Below are 21,205 nucleotides of genomic sequence, written 5' to 3' on the forward strand. Positions count from 1 at the left end.
AAATATGTCGATTGTCGCTATGGGATATTTTACTAATCAAAATATGCCTGAAGACACCATTGTCTATATTCTTGTTGCTGGTTTTACTGGCCAACTCAAAGGTTGGTGGGATAATTATCTCACTGAAACTGATAGAGATAATATCCTCTCTGCAGTTAAAATTGATGATAAAGGGAAAACCATTGTTAATGACAATGAGCGTCTCCCTGATGCTGTGTATACTTTGTTATACACAATATCCCAACATTTTCTTGGTGATCCTTCTCTTTGGAGAGAAAGATCAGGAGAACTTCTTTCAAATCTCAAATGTGATTCCTTGGAACATTTCAAGTGGTATAAAGATGCCTTTATGTCTAGGGTCCTTACTAGGGAAGATTGTAACCAAGCTTATTGGAAAGAAAAATATCTTGATGGTCTTCCTAAAGCATTCGGAGATCTTATTAGAAGTAAACTCCGAAGTCGTTCTCCTACTGGAGAAATTAATTATGATAATTATGATTATGGACAGCTTACTGCTATTATTATCTATAGTGGTATTAAAGCCTGCCAGAAAGATAAACTCCAAAAACAACTTGCTAAAGAAAAAGCTTTGAGCAAGAAAGAATTAGGTTCATTCTGCGAACAGTTTGGTCTTCCATCCTACTCTCCTAAAAAGAAGAAACATGCCCCTAAGAAAGAGGCTGTAGAACCTTACAAAAAGCCCTACAAACGCAGGTACAATAGAAAACCCAGTCCTAAGAAACAAGGGGATAATGTCATCCCCACCAATATTCCCAAAAAACCCAGAACAGGCATAACCTGTTACAATTGTGGTAAACCTGGCCATATTAGTAAATACTGCAGGTTAAAAAAGAAAATTAGTAGTCTTAATTTGGATCCTTCTTTAGAAGACCAGATTAACCATCTTTTGGCTGATTCCTCTAGTGAAGACGCTGATAAAGAATCTGAAGAGGATGTTAACCAAATTCAAAATGATGACCAAGCTTCTTCTTCTGACAGTGACGAAACTCCAGAAATCAATGTTTTGACAAAAGAACAAGATCTTCTTTTTGAAGCTATAAGCTCTATTTCGGATCATCAAGATAGAAAAGAATTTTTAAATAAATTCAAAGAGGTTTTAGAAAATAAACCTAAACCTAAAGAATATTTTACTTCAAACAAATTTGACATTACAAATATTTTCAAAAGATTAGAAAAGAATTCTAGTATTAAACCAACCACTATACAAGATCTCTAGATTGAGATAAATAATCTTAAGAAAGAGATCAGAGAAATCAAAGATCAACAACAAATTCATCAAGTTATTCTTTCTCAGTTAGATAATGATTCTGACATTGAGAAAGTAGAACTTCCTGAAGATAATGATTCTGTAAAGGTTGATTCTGATAATCCAGAAGAAACCTTTATGTGTTTAATCAACAAGGTCAAAATACAAAAATTTTATATTAATATCAGAATCGTTATTGATGATTTTGTTCTTGATACTTTGGCCTTCTTTGATACAGGTGCTGATTCAAACTGTATTTTAGAAGGATTAATTCCTACAAAATATTTCGAAAAAACCTCTGAAAAACTCAGCACTGCTACTGGTTCAAAGCTGAAAATTAACTACAAACTTTCTAAAGCCGTGATTGAAAATCAAGGGCTTAAGATTGAGACAAATTTTCTTCTTGTAAAAAATTTAAAAAATGAAGTTATTTTGGGAACACCTTTTATAAAAGCTCTTTTCCCTCTACAAATTTTGAAAGATGGTATTTCCACTCGTCATTTAGGAAAACAGGTAATTTTCAAATTTTCTAACAAACCATTTACAAAAAATATTAATTCTATTCAAAACAAAATTAATCAAATTAATTTTCTAAAAGAAGAAGTTTCTTTTGCCAACATTGAAAAACAATTACAAGGTCCTTCTCTCCAGAAGAAAATTCAATCCCTTTTAAGAAACATCCAAACTTCTATATGTTCTGACCTACCCAGCGCCTTCTGGAATAGGAAAAAACATATTGTCAGTCTTCCTTATGAGTCAGGTTTTAAGGATAGCCAGATTCCTACTAAAGCCAGACCAATACAGATGAATGAATAACTCCTTCATTATTGTCAGAAAGAGATTACAGATCTCCTAGACAAAAATCTTATTAGGAAAAGCAAGAGTCCTTGGTCTTGCTCCGCTTTTTATGTTAATAAACCTGCTGAGATTGAGAGGGGTACTCCCAGACTTGTCATCAATTACAAACCCCTCAATCAAGCTCTTCAATGGATTAGGCATCCTATCCCCAATAAAAAGGATCTTCTTAACAGACTTAATTCTGCTAAGATCTTTTCAAAATTCGATATGAAATCTGGATTTTGGCAAATCCAAATTTGCGAAAATGATAGGTACAAAACTGCCTTTACTGTTCCCTTTGGGCATTACGAATGGAATGTTATGCCCTTTGGTCTAAAAAATGCTCCTTCTGAATTTCAAAAAATCATGAATGACATTTTCAATCCTTATTCAAAATTTGTCATTGTCTACATTGACGATGTTTTAATTTTTTCCTAATCCATTGATCAACATTTTAAACATATAAATGTTTTTATCAATGTTATTAAACAAAACGGTCTTGCCGTTTCAAAATCAAAAATTAGTCTCTTTCAAACCAATATCAGATTCCTTGGACATAATATCCACCAAGGTACCATTATCCCTATCAGTAGGTCCATTGAATTTGCTGATAAATTTCCTGACAGGATTCTTGATAAAACCCAATTACAGAGATTTTTGGGGTGCCTCAATTACGTAGGGGATTTCATCTCCCACCTAAATAACATTATCAAGCCTTTACATGATAGGCTTAGAAAGAATCCTCCCCCTTGGACTGACGTCCATACTAATGTCGTCAAAGAAATCAAAAACAAAGTTAGGAAGATAAATTGTCTGTATCTTCCCATTCCTCAAGCCTTCAAAATCGTTGAAACTGATGCCTCAGACATAGGTTATGGAGGTATCCTTAAACAAAAAATCGAGTCTCATGAGCATATCATTGCATACACTTCAAAACATTGGAATTCTGCACAACAGAATTATTCTACTGTTAAAAAGGAAGTTTTGGCAATAGTTTTATGCGTTTCAAAATTTCAATCTGATTTATTAAATCAAAATTTTTTAATTAGAGTAGACTGTAAGTCTGCCAAAGAAATCTTACAAAAGGATGTTAAAAATCTTGCCTCAAAACAAATTTTTGCAAGATGGCAAGCAATCTTAAGTGTTTTTGATTTTGACATTGAGTATCTCAAAGGCACATCAAACTCTCTTCCTGATTACCTTACCCGTGAATATTTACAGGATAAGTAAGATGCCTAGAAAGGCAATTACCCTTTCCAGGGGAGGAACCACCAGAGGCGGCAAAGTCAGGTTGGCCCTGACTCTAAACAAATCAAAACCACAATCTGCTTCAGCAGATTCAAAGACCTCTTCTTCTGGGTCATCTACCCCCATTGAGTCATCGACTCAAAAAGCCATCCAAATTGTGGAGTCATCAACTCAGCAATCTGGAACTCCAAAAGAATCCTCCAAAAAGACTGATTCTATTGTCAAAACCACAAAACAAACCAAAGCAGATTATGCTCTCCCAATTAGTACACTCTTAGCTGTCCAACAAGGAAGCTTGAGTAGCCTACCAAATAAATCATGGGCAGACATTGCCTCTGAAGAGGATATGGAAATAGATTTAGCCAGCCTAAACACTATACTCCAGTCCTTCAACCAAACCCAGAAAACAATAACCAATAAAACAGAAGGGACACTTGACCTCCAAAAAGGAAAACAAAAAACTTCAAATCCTAACCATTATGTAGCTAAAGGAAAATTTTCCTCAGTTATACAAATGGAACCTGAATTTTGGGACAAAAACCCATACAAGGCAATTACTAAAGTCTTCCCACCAGGATCTCATTTCAGACCATACCAGGCTAATAAAACCAGACAGTTTTATGAGTTTATTTTAGTGGATTCAGATTCTGTTTCCATTAAACACTACAAAGACCATAAAGATCCTTCAATTACAACCCATTCAACAATCCAGATCCTGAAAGTCTTAACTCCAAAGGCTTTTGGAAAAAATCTGAATTCTTATAAAAAGTTTTCCCAACCATTTGATCCAGTAGGATATAATTATTGGGATTACATTGACGCATGGACAAGAACTTTCTGGTTCCAAAATAAACTTAACCGACATTCTTGGTTAATATATTTTAAAAAGAATCAGAATTATGACTTTCCAAATTGGTTCCTCCAATGGTGGGATTATTTTGGGCCAATTGAAGACATCCTTCCCACACCTGTCAAAGAAGGATACAAAATTTACAAAGGCAAATATCTGCGAGAATCAAGAATTCCAGCAGATCTTAAATACTTCTCTGACTTTGCCCTAGCATGGGTATTCTCATGGCAATACAGATATGGCAAGACAGAAAATGAAGACACTCTCCCTTTGTTGCACAGGTATTCCTTTGTAAAATGGTGGAATCAATTCAATGCGGAACATGCCGGACCAAAAGGAGTTGCTGAATATTTTGGAAAAAATTTCAAATTATTAAATCTAGCTGACCCAGCAACATTTCAATTCCTTAATCAGAAATCCAAAATTGCAGCATTCTTATCAGGATGCGATACCAAAGAAAAAATGAAGAAAAATCTTCAAGACGTTCTTCTGTTATTGCAAAGCCAAGAAGAAGGAGAATCTTCTAACCAACATGCCAATATTGAAGAAAATCAAAATGAAGATGATTGTTTCGGTATTGACATCCAAGATCTTTAGAAACCGGTACTATAGTTAATAGTTCCAGTCACCAACCGGAACTGTAGAAATAGTACTTTTTGATTTCCTTTATAAGGAGGCCTCGACCATATTGTGAGGTACCCTTTCATTTAGGAATATAAGAGAGATTTAAGAGAGAGAAGCTCTGAGAGAAAACCTTCTTGTAAGCCTTCTTCTTCTTTGAGATCTTTCAATAAAATTTGTTGTTTCAAATTATTTTCTTCTCCTCTCCCTCTTAGCCGGTCCTGTTCGGACTACCGTCGCTCCGGCTTTCTTCTCTTCTCCCTTTACTAGATCTGTGTTGGTTATACCACCGTTCTAGTTTCTTTATGTGTTAACCGTTTTACATACTGCACTTTTAATTTCTGTTAATCATTTAGTAGTCCTGCTACTGCCTACTATCCTTTCAGTCTTTTAATCTGTATATTTCTGTTCCCTTGATCCACTTCGGGTTATCTGGTATCAGAGCCTGATGGGGAAGTAGGAATATAACTGTTAATTATCTGTAACTATGTTCTTCTGAATCTGGACTTTAAATTCCTTTATGAAATTTCTGTAACCATGGTTTATTGGCTGGACAGCTGACAGGCCCTTCGGGTGAGATCAGTAATGATCGTCCCTGTCTGTAACAACGCCACGAATTAATGGTGCTGAAATATTGCTTTTGCACAGTTCTTTGCTTTTAGAAAATCCTTTACTGGAAGTACAGCAGTTCTTCGTTCTTTTGAATAGGGCTGTAGCAGTAAGTCCCGTTGGTTGAAAGGGCAGTAAGGCTAATTTGACGATGTTGTATTCAAAAGAAACAAAGAACATAAGAAGCTGGTGGCTATAGTAAAAGAATTTTCAGAATTTTGTAAGTATAAAAAAAAAAAAAAAAAAGAAGTCCACAAATAACCAGATCCAGTTGAATAAGTTATAAATAATTAACAGATGTATTGTTATGGAACCAAATGAGAGTGATGTGCCAGATGTTTTTATATCATGTCTAGACTCCTACGCTCTTTTTCTCGCATTTCCTTTCGTTCTGGCTCCAGTTCCTCCTCCTCCTCTCCAACTAAAACCAATCTCTTTGATGACCAGGAGAAACATTCTCCTGAAATCACACCTAAACACAACCTCTTCGATGAAGAAGTTCGTTTTGAAGAGATCAATCAAAGTATGGATGACTGGACCATCCCAGTCATTTCTCAGGATACATTATATGTTCCTGAAGACCAACCCAAGAAAAACAGTTCTGATTATATTATCAAGACTGTTGAAAATAATATCCCTTTAGGGAAAGGTATAGGAGAAGAATTTCATCTCCTGTCTAAATCCTCTCTCAATGACCATAAAAGAAAATACAAGTACCTTCACATAGGATGTGTCCAGGTAGCAATTAAACCTTTGATAGACATAGGCATAGATGCTGCTGTCTTAATTTGTTTAAGAGATATTCGTCATAATAAGTTTGATGATTCTCTTATAGGAACAGTTGAAACCAGTCTCGGTCAGGGTTCGATTTATTTTAACTGTTTTCCCAACAAAACTGTGAGTCTTATGGATGAACACATCCTAGACTCCCTGTTCCTCAATATTTGCTTTCATGGGTTAGACATGAAAGAGGGATCTATTCCCGCAGCCTTGATCTATAGGATTCAGTATAAGGTCATGAACTCTTGTGCTTCTAGAGTCCTTCTCAAGCCTCAAAAGGGAGAAACTACTTTGTTTATCACTGATATGACAAAGGCTAATGTTTCTCTACCTAGAGTTATTAAATGGGATGAGGTTACTCTCCCAGAAAAATGGGTGATGGATAAAGCCTCACCCAGTGTTCCTCGTCCTGCTCCTCAAATTCAGGACATTTCACAGGACAATTCTGGAAAGGTTGAAATAACCTTTGATAGGAGAAACTCTTTCTCCTCAAGGATTGATGCTTATAGTAATCGATCTGACTTTGTCTCTGCTAGAAGATCTTTTTCTTCTAGATCTTATATTAGACCTGATATTCCTAGGTCTGTTAATCATGACCCCTCTCTAAATCTTCAAGGTTTAGACACTTCTTCTAGGATTCCTAGAAATGTTTATCAGACTTCTGAAAAAGAAGACGAAAATCAGAGTATCCAATCTCCAACCTACTCTTCCCTTAATGAGTCTTATGATGTTATCTCATAAATTCATTATAGATAAGGAAACCCTTAGGAAAGATTTCTACTCTGAGGAATGGAAATCTCAAAGAGAGTGGTTCTTTCAAAATTATAGGGGAAAAGATAGGTCTGCCATCCAAGAGAAATTCTATCAATTTCTCAAAAAAGTCAAACAAAATATTTCATTCTTTGATTGGTATCATGCTTATACCATTCATAATAATATTGATTATCCCTGGCAAGAGGATGTTATTTTATATTCATGAATTAGGATCTTTTCCCAACATAAAATAGAATATACATTAATTGTGTTGCTTCCTTAATAACATAGCAATATGTTTATTTATCTGCATTCTTAAGAGATTGCTTTGAGGGAATGAAATTAGGGGAAAAAAATAGAGAATAGAGATAATAGAAATAAATCATATTAATAAATATAACATGTATTGAACAAAATAAATTTTAATATTATTATAGTTTTAATAAATCATAATTTTAAATTTATTTTTAATTTTAACATTTCATATTAATAAATATAACATGTATTTATTTAAATATTTGATTTTTAATTTATAAATAATTACTTTTTTATATTATTACTATTTAATATTTACCAAATACGAAAATTTGCAATATCCAAAAACACGGGCGGGCCGGCAAAAATATGTTGTGATACAAAGGAGTTGACCAAAAAAACAAAGGGCCCAATCAATCCATGGATTTTATTATGGGGAGGGATCAGAGAAGAAGAGGACCTATTCGTTCGATAACGTTAGCTTTAGCGACTTGCGTTAAAAAATTAAGACATGAGTGAATGAAAAGAGGATTCGGTGTTAGAGCTTTGCTCATTTCTCTCCGTAACTATAACCCTCTGTTGGCGCCGCCACTCTCACTAACTAACCCCTTTTGCGGCGTTAGATCTCTTCATTCTCCACCTTCCTCCGCCGTCGCCGCCATGCCTGGGGCAGAGACTCTCGATTTGGAGTGGCCGGCGAAGCGCATCAGGGACACTTTCATCAACTTCTTCCAAGACAAGAATCACGTCAACTGGAAGTCTAGCCCTGTCGTTCCCTTCAATGACCCTACACTTCTCTTTGCCAACGCTGGTACGTTTCTCTTCTCTCAATAGCGCAATGAATGATTCAATGTTGGATTCTTAAAATCCTTGTCCAAGTTTCTGTTAATTGCGTGTTAGACTCAGATTGCTGTATTTGAAATCGGAACCTGTCATCGTAGTGGTGAGGGTTTTTACTTTACATTCTAAGTGAGGATGAATACCTTAAACTTCATGTTTCGTGTTAACTTTTATAGTAATTGATAATGATATCTCGTTATTTGGTTTTCGCGGGAAAAATATACATGTTGTTCACTGATAACGTTTCTCTCTGGTGTGGCAGGCATGAATCAGTACAAGCCAATTTTTTTGGGAACTGCAGACCCTAACACTGCATTGAGCAAACTCTCTCGTGCTTGCAATACGCAAAAGTGCATTCGAGCTGGTGGTAAACACAATGATCTTGATGATGTGGGAAAGGATACTTACCATCACACCTTCTTTGAGATGTTGGGCAATTGGTCCTTTGGGGATTACTTTAAAGAAGAAGCCATCAGCTGGGCGTGGGAGCTTCTAACCAAAGTATGCTTTATCTGTTGGAATTTCTTATCTTGCTTCTTGAATTATGAGCCCCATTGTTGTAAACAATGAATGTTAATCCCTATGCAAAGTGCATCTTGCTTGAGAAGGATGATATCTAAGCAGTAAGCACTAGCCAGTAACTAACTAGAGATACTCCTCCTGTGTTACATAGGTTGGCTTTTCTATGTTACTAGGTTTTTGTGTTGCTTAAATTGTATGTGGCATACGGTGGAAAGTTGGTCTTCTGGTGTTCAATTGCTCTTTCAATTAGCAATTTCACCATCGCTGTCACCAATACCTTCATTTCCATTCCATTAATTGCCCCATCCCTACCACTGATATACATTGGGTTTTATTAAAGGAAGAATGAGATTTTTTGAATTAATTAATAATCTCATCCAAAGAAAAAGTTAATTACAATGTTCAATTTAAGATGTGAATGCCCCAAAGCACCTTTTAGGTGTTTAACTTGTTGTATGGCATTGTCCAATATCACCAACTCGAGAAGTTGATGGTTACTTGATTCCTCAATTTATATTTAATGCATGATTATTACTATTGTAAGTTCATATTATTTATTTCTTTATTGTGCTGCAGGTTTACAAATTACCGACAGATCGCATTTATGCCACATATTTTGGTGGTGATGATAAGTCTGGTCTTGCCCCTGATTTTGAAGCTAGAGATATATGGCTAAAGTTCTTGCCTCCTGGACGCGTGCTTCCTTTTGGCTGTAAAGTATGCTTTCACCACATCATCTATTAAATTGTAAAACGGAATGTTTTGAGACTAGACATGCAAAATATATTTAGTTTATTATTATAGTAAAAAGTACATATTATTTTGATATTGTAGTCCATAATTTTTATCTTTTTTCTAGACTGTTGTGAGTCTTGTGACTGATAACTTTGAGTCATGTATACTTTGTGGATTTTAGTTCTGATGGAATTTGTGTTGGGCCTCAACCATTGGATCATAATCAAAAACCTCCCATTAAGGAGATATGCGTAACTAAGAGGGTGTAATGCCTTGTGATTTGACAATTATGTTATGTATTGTGTTTTCTTTACATAGGAGTAGCTTGCAATAGGGACAGTTATATGTGTTGTAGCATGTGATTTGGACAGTGTGTACCTGAAGGAGTTGTAAAAACTCTGAGACTGCAAGGCACTTGCTTGATTTTTGTGTGGATCAATAATATTCCTACCAATTTATACTAGAAATGGTTGCATTTTATACAGCTATTAGACCCATAGTAGTCCATAGTGGCCACTATCGTAGCAGAGTGGCTGGCTGCTGCTATTCCAAGTGTTTCAGTGTAGTGGCACGAATTGCGGCTGTTGTGGCTGCATTTGATGCAGGAGAGAAATGTCAAATTTACCCTTTCTTCTTAACATTAGAAAGCTTTTAAGGGGGGGGGGATTTTGGGATTTTGCTTCCCCTTTGCATTGTTAATTTTTGCATGCCATTGTATCATTCAAAATCAGTACTCTTGAACCCTAGGTGCTCCCATTCACCATCTTCGACAACTTTTGCTTTGTCCAGCAAGCTTTACAGTAGCTGACGTACTTTTCCAGCCAAGTTCTGGTCATCTTCTTCAGCTCCGGTGAGACATACTTATTTATGATGTGACCCATTTGTGTTAGGGGCTACTTACCAACCAAAATCTGACTTTGTTCACTATATCCAGCCAAGTTATAGTCATCTTCATTTCCAGCAAGACCCACTCATTTTCTGATGAGACCATCTCTGTTGGGGTTTTTTCCGGTGAGACCATTTTGGTTTGTTCTATTTTTCTTCTCTGTTTTGTTTTGACTGTTGAGAACCCCTCCAAACAATTGAAATTTGAAATCTTCAACGGATGTATGTGTAGCATACATATGTTTTTGGAGTCGGCTGTTCTACGCTGCTATTCGTGATTGACTACTATGATTAGACCCAAAACACAGAAATGAATGTTTTTTTACTGACAACTCACTACTATTCTGATTATGTAATGATGAATTACTTTTCATGCTTGATGGGGCATTGTGATTTCCCAATAAGGAATAATATAAGCAACTTTGTCTGTTTACTTCTGCAATTTTATGCAGTATTTATGTCATACTATGATAACAATGTGATTGCAGATGGTTATCAATGATTAATAATTGAAATTATGGTGTCAATTTAAAGACTATTTAAGCTGCTCATACTAGTGGTGGGACCATCTCACCTTTCCTTTTTAAAAGCCTAAAAAAAGAAAATGGATTGTTTTTTATCATGAGAATCACAAGGCATGCAAAATCTTTTTAATATTATACAGTAAATTGTGTCTACACTGGATCTTCATATCTAACTAGGTTTATATCTTTGGATAGGACAATTTCTGGGAGATGGGTGATACTGGTCCTTGTGGACCTTGCACTGAAATACATTTTGACAGAATTGGTAACCGTGATGCTGCATCATTGGTTAATAACGATGATCCTACCTGCATTGAGATATGGAACCTTGTCTTTATTCAGGTATTGTCATGATTTACTGAGTGCGCTTGCTTTGCTTGCCTTCTTTTTTCTCCCCTCATTCATGTACTTGATAAGTTATTGTTAATATTCTAGCGTGGTATCTGTATGTAATTTGTTTGCCTCACAACAGTTCAATAGGGAAGCTGATGGCTCTCTTAAACCTCTGCCAGCAAAGCATGTTGATACAGGCTTGGGTTTTGAACGTTTGACCTCTATACTACAGAACAAAATGAGCAATTATGATACTGATGTCTTCTTGCCTATCTTTGATGATATTCAGCGGGTATGTTGGTCAAGGCACTAGAGTTTATTATATTTTTCCTTCATGTTTTTGAAATAGTAATAGTATTTAGTTCTGAATTTTGTTATATTTGAACTTAATTCTTGTGATTTAGTGTCACTTTTTTATAAAGGAATATATACAGTTATACACATGGTATAGAAAGGAGAGAGGATTGCCAAATTTATCTAGACTAGCAGTTACCCGTTTGAATAAAAAATTTCGAGTCAAAATGTTTAAAATTATTATTCTTGCAAGTTTGTAATGAGTAATTAAATGTTGACGTGGATTAGGGTGAGTGTGGAGTTGATACTCATTGGTCAAGTGGTTACTGTTACCATTTCTCTGCCTTTGCCCATGGCTGTAAACATATAATTCTCTGTACTTCAAACCACACTACATTCTGTGTCTATTTTTCGTCTTATTTCTGATTGTGCACCTTTGTCAGCACTATCTAGTTCTGTTGGATAAACTATCTATTCCCTCCTCAAGCTGCTGCTTCTAACATCTCTATACCTTTGGGCATCTCATTAACTTTGAGATATTTTCAATGAATATCGTTTTTGACCTTCTAGAGAATCTACATTTGCTAATTGTGAATTCTACTTGCTACTGTTAAATACTTCTTGTTCCTTCAAAATTATTTGCCATCTATACATGTAGTTTACAAATACAAATACCTGTGTGTCATGGCATGCATTTCCATGCGAATTTTCAAATCCTGGGAATGATTGTATCGGTTCTTGTTGAAAATAATGTCTTACTGTTTTCTCTTAGCCCTCTGATTTGACATTTGTGACTGTTAAATCGCTTAATAAGTAATTTTGACTTCCTGTAACCCATTTGCAGGCAACTGGTGCCCAGCCATATTCTGGTAAAGTTGGGTCAGATGATGTAGATAAAGTTGACATGGCATACAGGGTTGTTGCAGATCACATCAGAACTCTGTCATTTGCCATTGCTGATGGGTCTCGTCCTGGTATGATATTGTAGACCCAGTATCATCATTGACATTTTTTTCTTCACAATTCATAAATTGCAACCCCAAATATAATCCAGTTTGAGGGGGTCTGTTTTTCATAGACGAAGTTGTGCCCTGTCAGGGGCTGCACCAAGAAGATAAATTCCCTTAACCTATTTATTGAGGTTTTTGACTTTTAGATTGTTTTTAATATGTAATACAAGCTGTAAAACAGTTTGTCTGAGTGGACGTTATGTAACTCCCTTTCTCTGTCTTTTACAGTAAGGAATTTCATTTTTTATATTTTGATGATAAAGAATGGACTTACAACCCTAGGGGTTATGTTTTCTCTTCTTGAAGGTAACGAGGGCCGTGAGTATGTTCTGAGGCGTATACTCCGTCGAGCTGTTCGGTATGGACGTGAAGTGCTGAAAGCTAAAGAGGGGTTTTTCAATGGGTATGTATAATGGTTGAACACTTTAATCTGTTGCCTGAATCCTGGTCTAAAGTTTTGTTGCTGGATCCTTCATCTTGGTACCACATAGATTATAAAACTTATGTTTATGTTTGTGTGGCTATCTTAGCTTATAGTTGAGATATACTGCACATGTAACATTTAGTGACAGCCTGACAGATTGTCACAACAACCAGCTATTAGTTAGTTTTTCTGTTATACAGTTGGTAGATTGTTAGAGAAGGTACAGCTAACTAAATATATGTTTAAACTCCTTAGGTGTCATTGATTCATTTGGTAATCAATTTAGTCTGGACTCCACTTATAGATTCTTTAAATGTTCTCTGTTCTCTACTATAATTTTCTTCCATTTTCTATGACTTTCTCGCTTTGATGTACTTATTTTAAGAATTATGTTGCTATAAATCATTTGATAGGTGATTCCATCTATGGTACAAATATGTGAACGTACATTCTGTTTGTAATGTGTTTGTCTGTCTCATTTTTGCTGAGTCCAGGCTTGTAAGTGTTGTGGTGAATGTGATGGGCGATGTTTTCCCTGAGCTAAAACAACAGGAAGTGCACATTCGGAATGTAATTGAAGAGGAGGAGGAAAGTTTTGGAAGAACCTTAATTAAGGTGGAATAGTCATATGGATCTGTTTTTTGTCATTTTTCCTTTTCTTATCATTAGTATAAATAATGAAAAGAAAACTTGATTGTCTTTTACATCTCCAGGGCATTGAGAAATTTGAGACAGCTGTTCGACATGTTCAGGGAAAGATACTGAGTGGGGAGGCAAGTAGTATCGTTTTTTTCAGTTATCTAATAACATATTTACGTGTTTACTGTTTTTACTATTCCTAGTTAAACCCCCCAGACACTATTTAATGTTTAAACAAACAAAAAAAAATTCTTAAATTTTTCTTGGCTTTGCTATTTGTTTAGTGTGTTAATTATTTCTTACTGTCTTTGGAAGTTATTTAATGCATTTGAACACTTAGATATTTTGTCTACAACTGTTTACTGCAAATAATTTATCATAATGGTCAGCTGTTCACAAAGTTGAATCACTTTTTTAGTACCATATGATGACAAGAGTGTTGATTCCCTTTTACACAATTATAATATAATATTATTCTAAGTTGTTTTTAAATAGGTTTATGGTCTATTTCTCATGCAGTTGTCTCTTGATTATAGGAAGCATTTATCTTGTGGGATACATATGGGTTCCCGTTAGATCTCACTCAGGTAGGTAGATTGCTTCATTGTGATTCTGTGTGGAGCTGTTGGTCTACATTATGGCTTGTGTTCTTTATTTCCTAACATTTTTCATATATCAGCTGATGGCTGAAGAAAAGGGCTTAGTTGTTGATGTCAAAGGTTTCAATAGTGCTATGGAAGCTGCAAGAGAGAGATCTAGAAATGCTCAAACAAAGGTATCTTATTTGTTTGAATGTCTCTTTTTGTGCTTAAATTTCTTCTGTGTTTTGAAGACCCCCAATATATTTAGAGGATTAACAAGACTGACTAATATTAACATTCATTTGTTCTGTATTTTCCCTGTTTCTCTTCCATCTTTCCTTTGTTATTGTCAGCAAGCTGGCGGTGCCATTGTCATGGATGCTGATGCTACCTCAGCATTGCACAAAAGGGGTGTTGCCCCAACTGATGATAGCTTCAAATATGTTTGGTTCAAGGTAAGGTTTTTTCTTGGGTTTTTTTTTTTTTTGGGGTTAAGACAGCTTATAATGAAGGACACCATGGGGATAAAATCAATTTTCTAACATAGAAGAAGAAATTTTGTTAGAGCAGTGAAAGTATTACTGCTGAGGATAAGAGATATCCTATATTTACAAAAGCAGAATGCTTGGTCAGGAAGCCTTAACGAGAATAGTGTAAACTACTGAATAGAGTTTCTGCTAGTCTTCCCCCTCTCCCTCTCTCCCTTGTTCAATCTGGATATTCTGATGGCTTGCATCTGTACAACTTACATAGTGAAAGGAAACATAATAATACCTATTAATTTTTGGTTATTGGTTGAACAGTTGCATTGGACTTTTTTTCAATCTCTGTTTATGCACTTGGTATTCCATTTGAATCAGCCACTGTGCCTTTCATTGATTTCTCTTCACCATTTCTTGTCACAGGACCATGAGAGTGTGGTAAAAGCAATATATACTGGATCTGAATATGTTGACTCTGTTAATACTGATGGTGATATTGGCATAGTTCTGGAATCTACAAGCTTCTATGCCGAGCAAGGTGGTCAGGTATCAAGCCTTATAAATACTTTATATATTCGTTTCCATTATAGTTTTATATGCTTTGAAAAAAAGTTATGATTATTATTTATTTGTTTAATTATAAACTCATTTTTGGCCAGTAAATATAATAAGTTGATGGAGCATTTTTCTTTAACTTTATTAACTATATTTTTCTTCTGCAATGTTGGTTTATATTTGTTGTTTCAATTCTGTTCCTCTTGTCTTCAATGCCCGCCTTCTATCCATGAGGTTAATATTTTGATTTTACTTTCGGATGCATAGTATATATCTAACATAAAATGCCATAAAATGAGAAACATTTGAATGCCTGTCAAATTCTTTGAATGGTATAGATTTTAATCTTCTCGTCTTTTTTGAGAGTGATCTAAAGAATGCATAGCATTATATTTTCTTATTTTAAGATAGTAGTAATTGTATGAGTGTGCATCATAAGAAAGATACTTACTAGCTCTTCATATCTATTACCTTACTTGTATGAGTAAAATTTTATTATTCAAAACTTTAATCCTAAAGGAAAATTAGTAATGGATGATACTGTTTATGATTTGAAACAACAATTGGATACTTGATACTCTCTCCAGTCCAATTTATAAAACCTCTTTCAACTAAATCACATATAGTAAGAAAACTTGTTGAAATTAGTGAATGTATTGTTTTTGGAAACAATAATTACAAAACTTCAAGTTTAATCTTATTTAAAGTTAAACTTTATTGTCATATTAATTGTTGAGAAGTTAGAAAGGTTCAAATTTATGAAGGGAAAATAAGTAAAGAAATAATGAATACTTTAAAAACTTTGTACGGGACTAATATTAAGGACTACAATAAGGGTGGTCTTGTGAAAAGGACTAGAAGAAGTATAAGAATATATTATTGTCTTGTATGTGATGGAAATTTTTTTACACGTGTAGATTTTTGATACTGGATCACTTGAGGGTCCACATTCTTCATTTCATGTTCGTAATGTTCAAGTTTATGGAGGTTTTGTTCTTCACATTGGTAATGGGACTGATGTCTCTGTCGGAGACAAAATAGTATGCAAGGTAAACTTTTAAACATTTGTTGATTTCTTCATGGGTCTAAATTCTCCATCAATTGTTTACTTTTTTTTTTTTTTCCTGTTTTACTTCAAATACCTCCTTGGTTATTTGTTATCTTTCATTAATTTTTTGTGCTTTGTATTTCTTGTTTATTTACTACCATTCATTATTTTTTCAGGTTGATTATGGAAGACGTGCCCTTATAGCTCCTAACCATACCTGCACACACATGTTGAATTTTGCTCTTAGGGTATGCTGAACATGCTAGTGAATGGTGCTTACTCATTCCCCTTACTGATATGCTGTGTGATTGTTGAGATTTCCTCTGTTGAATGCAGGAAGTACTTGGCGATCATGTTGACCAGAAAGGGTCCATTGTTCTTCCTGAAAAATTGAGATTTGATTTTTCTCATGGTAAGGTTTGTTAAGTTTCATTTTTACAATAATGCAAATGTAAAGAGTTGTTATTTACTATACTGCAATGAATAGGCAAGCCTGTTGATGCTGACAATTTGAGGAGAATTGAATCAATTGTTAATGATCAAATAAAAGCTGAATTGGATGTAAGTGCAAAGGAGGCAACTCTTGCTGAAGCCAAGAGTATCAATGGTTTGCGAGCTGTTTTTGGAGAAGTAAGTAGTGTAGTTTCGCCATTCTTTCTTGTCTCATTCTGGATCATGTTTCCCATTATTCTACTTTATGTAGGTCTATCCTGATCCCGTTAGAGTTGTGTCAATTGGACAAAAAGTTGAGGATCTCCTTGCCGACCCTGGGAATGAAAAATGGTTATCTATTTCATCAGAATTATGTGGAGGTGAATATCATAGCGAATGTTTCCTTTAATGATTTCTGTATTTTTGTTCGAGGTTCTTCATTTTCAGTTGATGTTCTAGGTACCCATATTTCAAACACGCGAGAGGCAAAAGCTTTTGCACTTCTATCTGAGGAGGGTATTGCAAAAGGTATCCGTAGAATAACAGCTGTCACAACTGATCGTGCTTATGATGCAATGAAAGTGGCCGATGAATTTGAGCAGCAAGTAGATGATGCAGCTAAGTTAGAAGGAAGTTTGCTGGAAGAGGTTGGTGTTCTGAGTCTGTGTTTCTATTTGTCTGAAGTTTTATAGCATTATGCTCGCAATTTTTCTATTTTTGTTTTTTATTCTAGTTAGTTTGGAGCCAACCTCACCTAGTGAGATAAGGCTTGGTTGTTGTTGTAATTCTAGCTAGTTTGTCCGGTTCTACCAGTTGAAAGGTCTTGCCCCAATAACAGCTACTGACTTAAGATGGATAAAATAAAACCAATAAACAACTGGCTGAACCAGATGCCTACTGACTTAAGATGGATAAAATAAAACCAATGAACAACTGGCTGAACCAGATGCCAAAGCGAGTCTTAGAATTGGTTATTGTTAAGGATGGGAATCAAACGAACCATTGAGCTAACAAAATTCCCAGTTTAATATGAAGGCACAGTGTGAGTGTATTATATATATTATATATCAAAATATGGAAATACTCATGATCATGAGCATTATTCCTTAATTAAATTGCTAAAATAATGGAACAACTGCTAAATACATTTGTTATGCATTGAAAGTTCCCTTTGTTTTGGCTTAGGGGAAGATGGAGAAATTTCTGCTGCTAGAATGGACACTACACTGGGTTTTCATGTATTCTAATAAGTTTGCTGTTTTTTTTTTTTTTCCTTTTACGTTGGTAGAATATGTATTTCTATATTGACCTGTTTGGGCTGGTCTTCTATGTACAGCATTTGCACTGTACTTGTGCTTAGCATAGTCTGAATGCATAAATAATTAAATACAATTGCTGGCAGCCTAACAACTGAAGTTAGTGCAGGCTCTCTCTCACATGATTTTCTCTTGCTCTCTTTTGCTGTGTTATTGACCCTGATTTTCCCAGCTGATAAATTATAGATATGCAGCAAATCTTTCTATTTCAAAATTGTAGTCAGTTCATTTTCTGTTTCCGTTTACAGAAAGTTTCATCACTGAAAAGCAACGTGGAAACTTTATCAATTCCTGCAGCCAAGAAAGCTGAAATCAAGACCAAGATAGCCCGGCTTCAGGTATAACATATGTCTGGAATAATTTTGCAGACTTTTTACTTTGTCCCATTTCACTATTGGTTGTTTTTATTTGTTGCTCTTTCATTCAATCATGGATGTAGTCCTATATTGTAATAATATTGTATTTTTGGTAGGATCAAGTGAGAAAAGCACAAAAACAGGTTGCTGAAGAAAACAAACGTAAAGCTGTAACAATCACAGCTGAGAAGGCTGAACTTGCTGCTTCAAATGGAAAAACTTTTTGTATATCTCATGTTGATGTTGGTCTGGATGTGGCTGCAGTTCGTGAGGCTGTTACAAAAGTCATGGACCAGAAGGTAATTGGTGATAATATTCTTCCTGGGCCTTCAGTATTGTATTAAATGGTCTCATTCTATGTTTGATGTAATGCAAAATATGCTTTTGGTGCTTCAATTACTTAGTAGTCATCATCATATGTATGAATATGCGTCATGAGATTATCTTGTGTGTTCTTGGAAATTATATTTTCTGCTAACTTCAAAGACTAACATTCACCAATGCTGGCTGATAAACAGGGCTTATCTGTGATGGTTTTTAGCACTGATGGATCTACAAACAAGGCTGTAGTTTGTGCTGGGGTGCCAGAGAAAGGAGATAAAGGTAAGCTGGACGTGTCAGAGTGGCTGAGTAATGCTTTGGGTCCGCTAAAAGGGAGATGTGGTAAAGGAAAAGGTGGTCTTGCAACAGGACAGGTTAGTATTTGACTAATTACTCTAGGTTTTGCACAGAAGCAGCTTTATTTTTTATGATATTAAAATGATAGTATACGAATTTCAAATTATTATATATTTTCCAATATTTTATGCCACATAAAGCATGAGAGTTGGTGGTTTGAGGATTTTGCACCCCCCCCCCCCAAAAAAAAAAAAACGTGTTTCTTTTTTTTTTTAATGAGATCTCTAACTAGGCTCCTGATTTTTGCACTACCTTTTACCAGGGTACAGATGCATCACATGTAAATGAGGCTATGGATCTTGCAGAAAAATTTGCGTCGATGAAATTGTGTTAATGGTGTTTTGCGGCATATCCTTCCTGTGGTACAAGCATGATAGCGTGGTTAACCTTAGCTTGATATACTCATACAGAAGGGAGCACTTTGAAGTAACTATTAAATCTGGATGAGTTAAACACGTTTCTAATTTAGTGCCTGCATATTATTTTTATGGCGAGGAGAATATTGGTTTTCTTTGTCTATAAAAGATCACAAATTATTACACAACACAATAGCAATTGCTCTGAATTTATCATTACATTATAAAATTTTAAGCCGTCACCATTTTCGACGTATTTGTTGTTTTGCTTATTTATGTACCTTTAATTTTGACGATTTCAGCGGTTCATTTCACATAAACGACCTAGCAAATATCTCATGATGAATTTGAGTGTCATGCTGTAAATAGTTAAATAAGAACCAAATTTCATATTATTAATCTTTTGTTGGTTATTTCTACACATGAATCGTTTTTGAGATGACATATGATAGCTTCCACAAAGAAAAGGAGTCAAATGGTATCGGAGAGATTTTGTTCTGTGAAAATATTTGAGCATTAACGTTGTGAGAAATTAGATGATACATTGCAGTTAATGAAATTATTATTATTTTTATCTTATATTATTTTTAGTATTTTTTGCTTTAATAGAGCTTTAAAGGCATGAAGTTTTTTGGATGAACAGAAATGGGGAAAAAAATTGCATAATCAATCATGGCTGTGGTTGGAAGTCTAAAAGATTAAAATAATGTTTTAAAAACTAACTACCACAATAAATTAAAACTCAAACTATTTTTGTGTCTGGAGTAAATTTTTACTAACTTAGCACTAATTTTGTATAAAAATCAGAAGAAATTAATTTTTATTTTTTATTTAACTATTTCATCTAAGAGTGGGACAAAATTATCAAAATAATGACATGTGTCTCGTATTAAATAAAAAAATTAGTGTTCCTAAACCCTAAACAAAAATCTCAAAAAAATTTGAATTTAGTTTGTTGCCTTGCATACACGAGCATTGCGAATCCTCTTCTCCTTCTCCCCTCCGCCTTTGGTTTGATCTGGAAGTCATAACCATTTTTGCTCCATCACAAAATAGGATTTTTTGTTATTTGTTTGAGCGATTTTTGAGTGAGCAAGGTAGTTTTGTTCTTAATTCATTACAAATTTGTGATTTTGTCCATTTCTATTGTCGGTTGTCACTGTTCTTGGACTGAAAGTCTGAGAAAGTTGGAAAAACTGCTAAGCTTTGCCGTCGGAGACAGGGAAGAAGAAAGGTAGGAGGTAGTGGAGACACGCCACACATTGCACAAACTACCACCGTCACCAAGGTCATCCGTTGCTAGAAAAATTGTGTTTGGCTAGAAAAATCTACACTAGGTTACTTTTATTTTATGTAATTTAAATTTTTTATAATTCAAATTTTATTGATTAGAAAAATATTGATAGAGTAGTTTTAAATTAAAAATTGATTTTAATTTAATTTAGTAATTTTTTAGAAATATAAAAATAATCTTAATTTGTAAAAAAATAAAATTTTACATGTAAAATTATCATAGTAATTTGAGGTGTAAATTTAAAAATAAATAAAAATAAATTAGATTAAATTGTTAAATAATATTTAAAATAGAAAAATAAAAATAATTGTATAAGATTGGTTGATTAATAATATAATAAATGATATTTAGAATACATATAAATTTGAAAATGAAAATTTCGTTTTTTAATATTAAATAACATTAAAAAATGTAAAATGATAACTCAATTTATAATTAAAAAACATTAATAGATAATTACAAAAAAATTATAAAAGCAAAAAATTAAATGTATTATAATTATAATTGACTATATATTAATTTATATTCAAATTATACTAGTAAATAATTAAGATTATAAATAATATAAAAATAAATAATATAATGACAATTAATTAATTATGATGAAATTAAAAATTTACTTATGTAAATAAAATGTTTAGAAAAAATAAATTTAAATATATAATTTAATTTATGATGAAA

At 34.2% G+C, this 21,205-nt stretch overlaps 1 protein-coding gene across 4 annotated transcripts; it reads left to right on the forward strand.

The window, feature by feature from the left end:
• The first annotated feature begins 7,559 nt into the window (after positions 1-7,559).
• Positions 7,560-19,608, forward strand: LOC113864999 (alanine--tRNA ligase). Of its 4 annotated transcripts, none has more exons than XM_027499294.1 (23): positions 7,560-8,031; positions 8,323-8,561; positions 9,159-9,299; positions 10,922-11,068; positions 11,199-11,351; positions 12,198-12,327; positions 12,670-12,766; positions 13,282-13,402; positions 13,501-13,560; positions 13,963-14,013; positions 14,106-14,201; positions 14,361-14,462; positions 14,913-15,035; positions 15,962-16,093; positions 16,269-16,340; positions 16,429-16,504; positions 16,580-16,722; positions 16,796-16,904; positions 16,984-17,171; positions 18,089-18,178; positions 18,313-18,495; positions 18,715-18,891; positions 19,137-19,608. In XM_027499294.1, exons 1-23 carry the CDS (start codon positions 7,740-7,742, stop codon positions 19,206-19,208), a joined length of 2,994 nt encoding a protein of 997 aa, XP_027355095.1. In that variant the 5' UTR covers positions 7,560-7,739; the 3' UTR covers positions 19,209-19,608. The 4 variants fall into 4 exon arrangements, with proteins under 4 accessions (XP_027355095.1, XP_027355094.1, XP_027355096.1 ...); XM_027499295.1 differs by having other exon boundaries at positions 7,617-8,031; positions 16,580-16,653; positions 19,137-19,480; XM_027499293.1 differs by having other exon boundaries at positions 7,615-8,031; positions 14,106-14,462; positions 19,137-19,483.
• Positions 19,609-21,205: the final 1,597 nt, after the last annotated feature.

The sequence above is a fragment of the Abrus precatorius genome, unplaced genomic scaffold (assembly GCF_003935025.1).
Source record: "Abrus precatorius isolate BTA unplaced genomic scaffold, Abrus_2018 Scaffold4, whole genome shotgun sequence".
NCBI classification, from domain to species: Eukaryota; Viridiplantae; Streptophyta; class Magnoliopsida; order Fabales; family Fabaceae; genus Abrus; species Abrus precatorius.

Excerpts from the sequence above, each read along its gene's own strand:
- LOC113864999 (XM_027499293.1), top strand. The coding sequence starts at position 7,740 with ATGAAAAGAGGATTCGGTGTTAGAGCTTTGCTCATTTCTCTCCGTAAC. Across the intron at positions 12,328-12,669 it reads TGCTGATGGGTCTCGTCCTG|GTAACGAGGGCCGTGAGTAT; the intron begins GTATGATATTGT and ends CTCTTCTTGAAG. Across the intron at positions 18,179-18,312 it reads CCAAGATAGCCCGGCTTCAG|GATCAAGTGAGAAAAGCACA; the intron begins GTATAACATATG and ends TATTTTTGGTAG.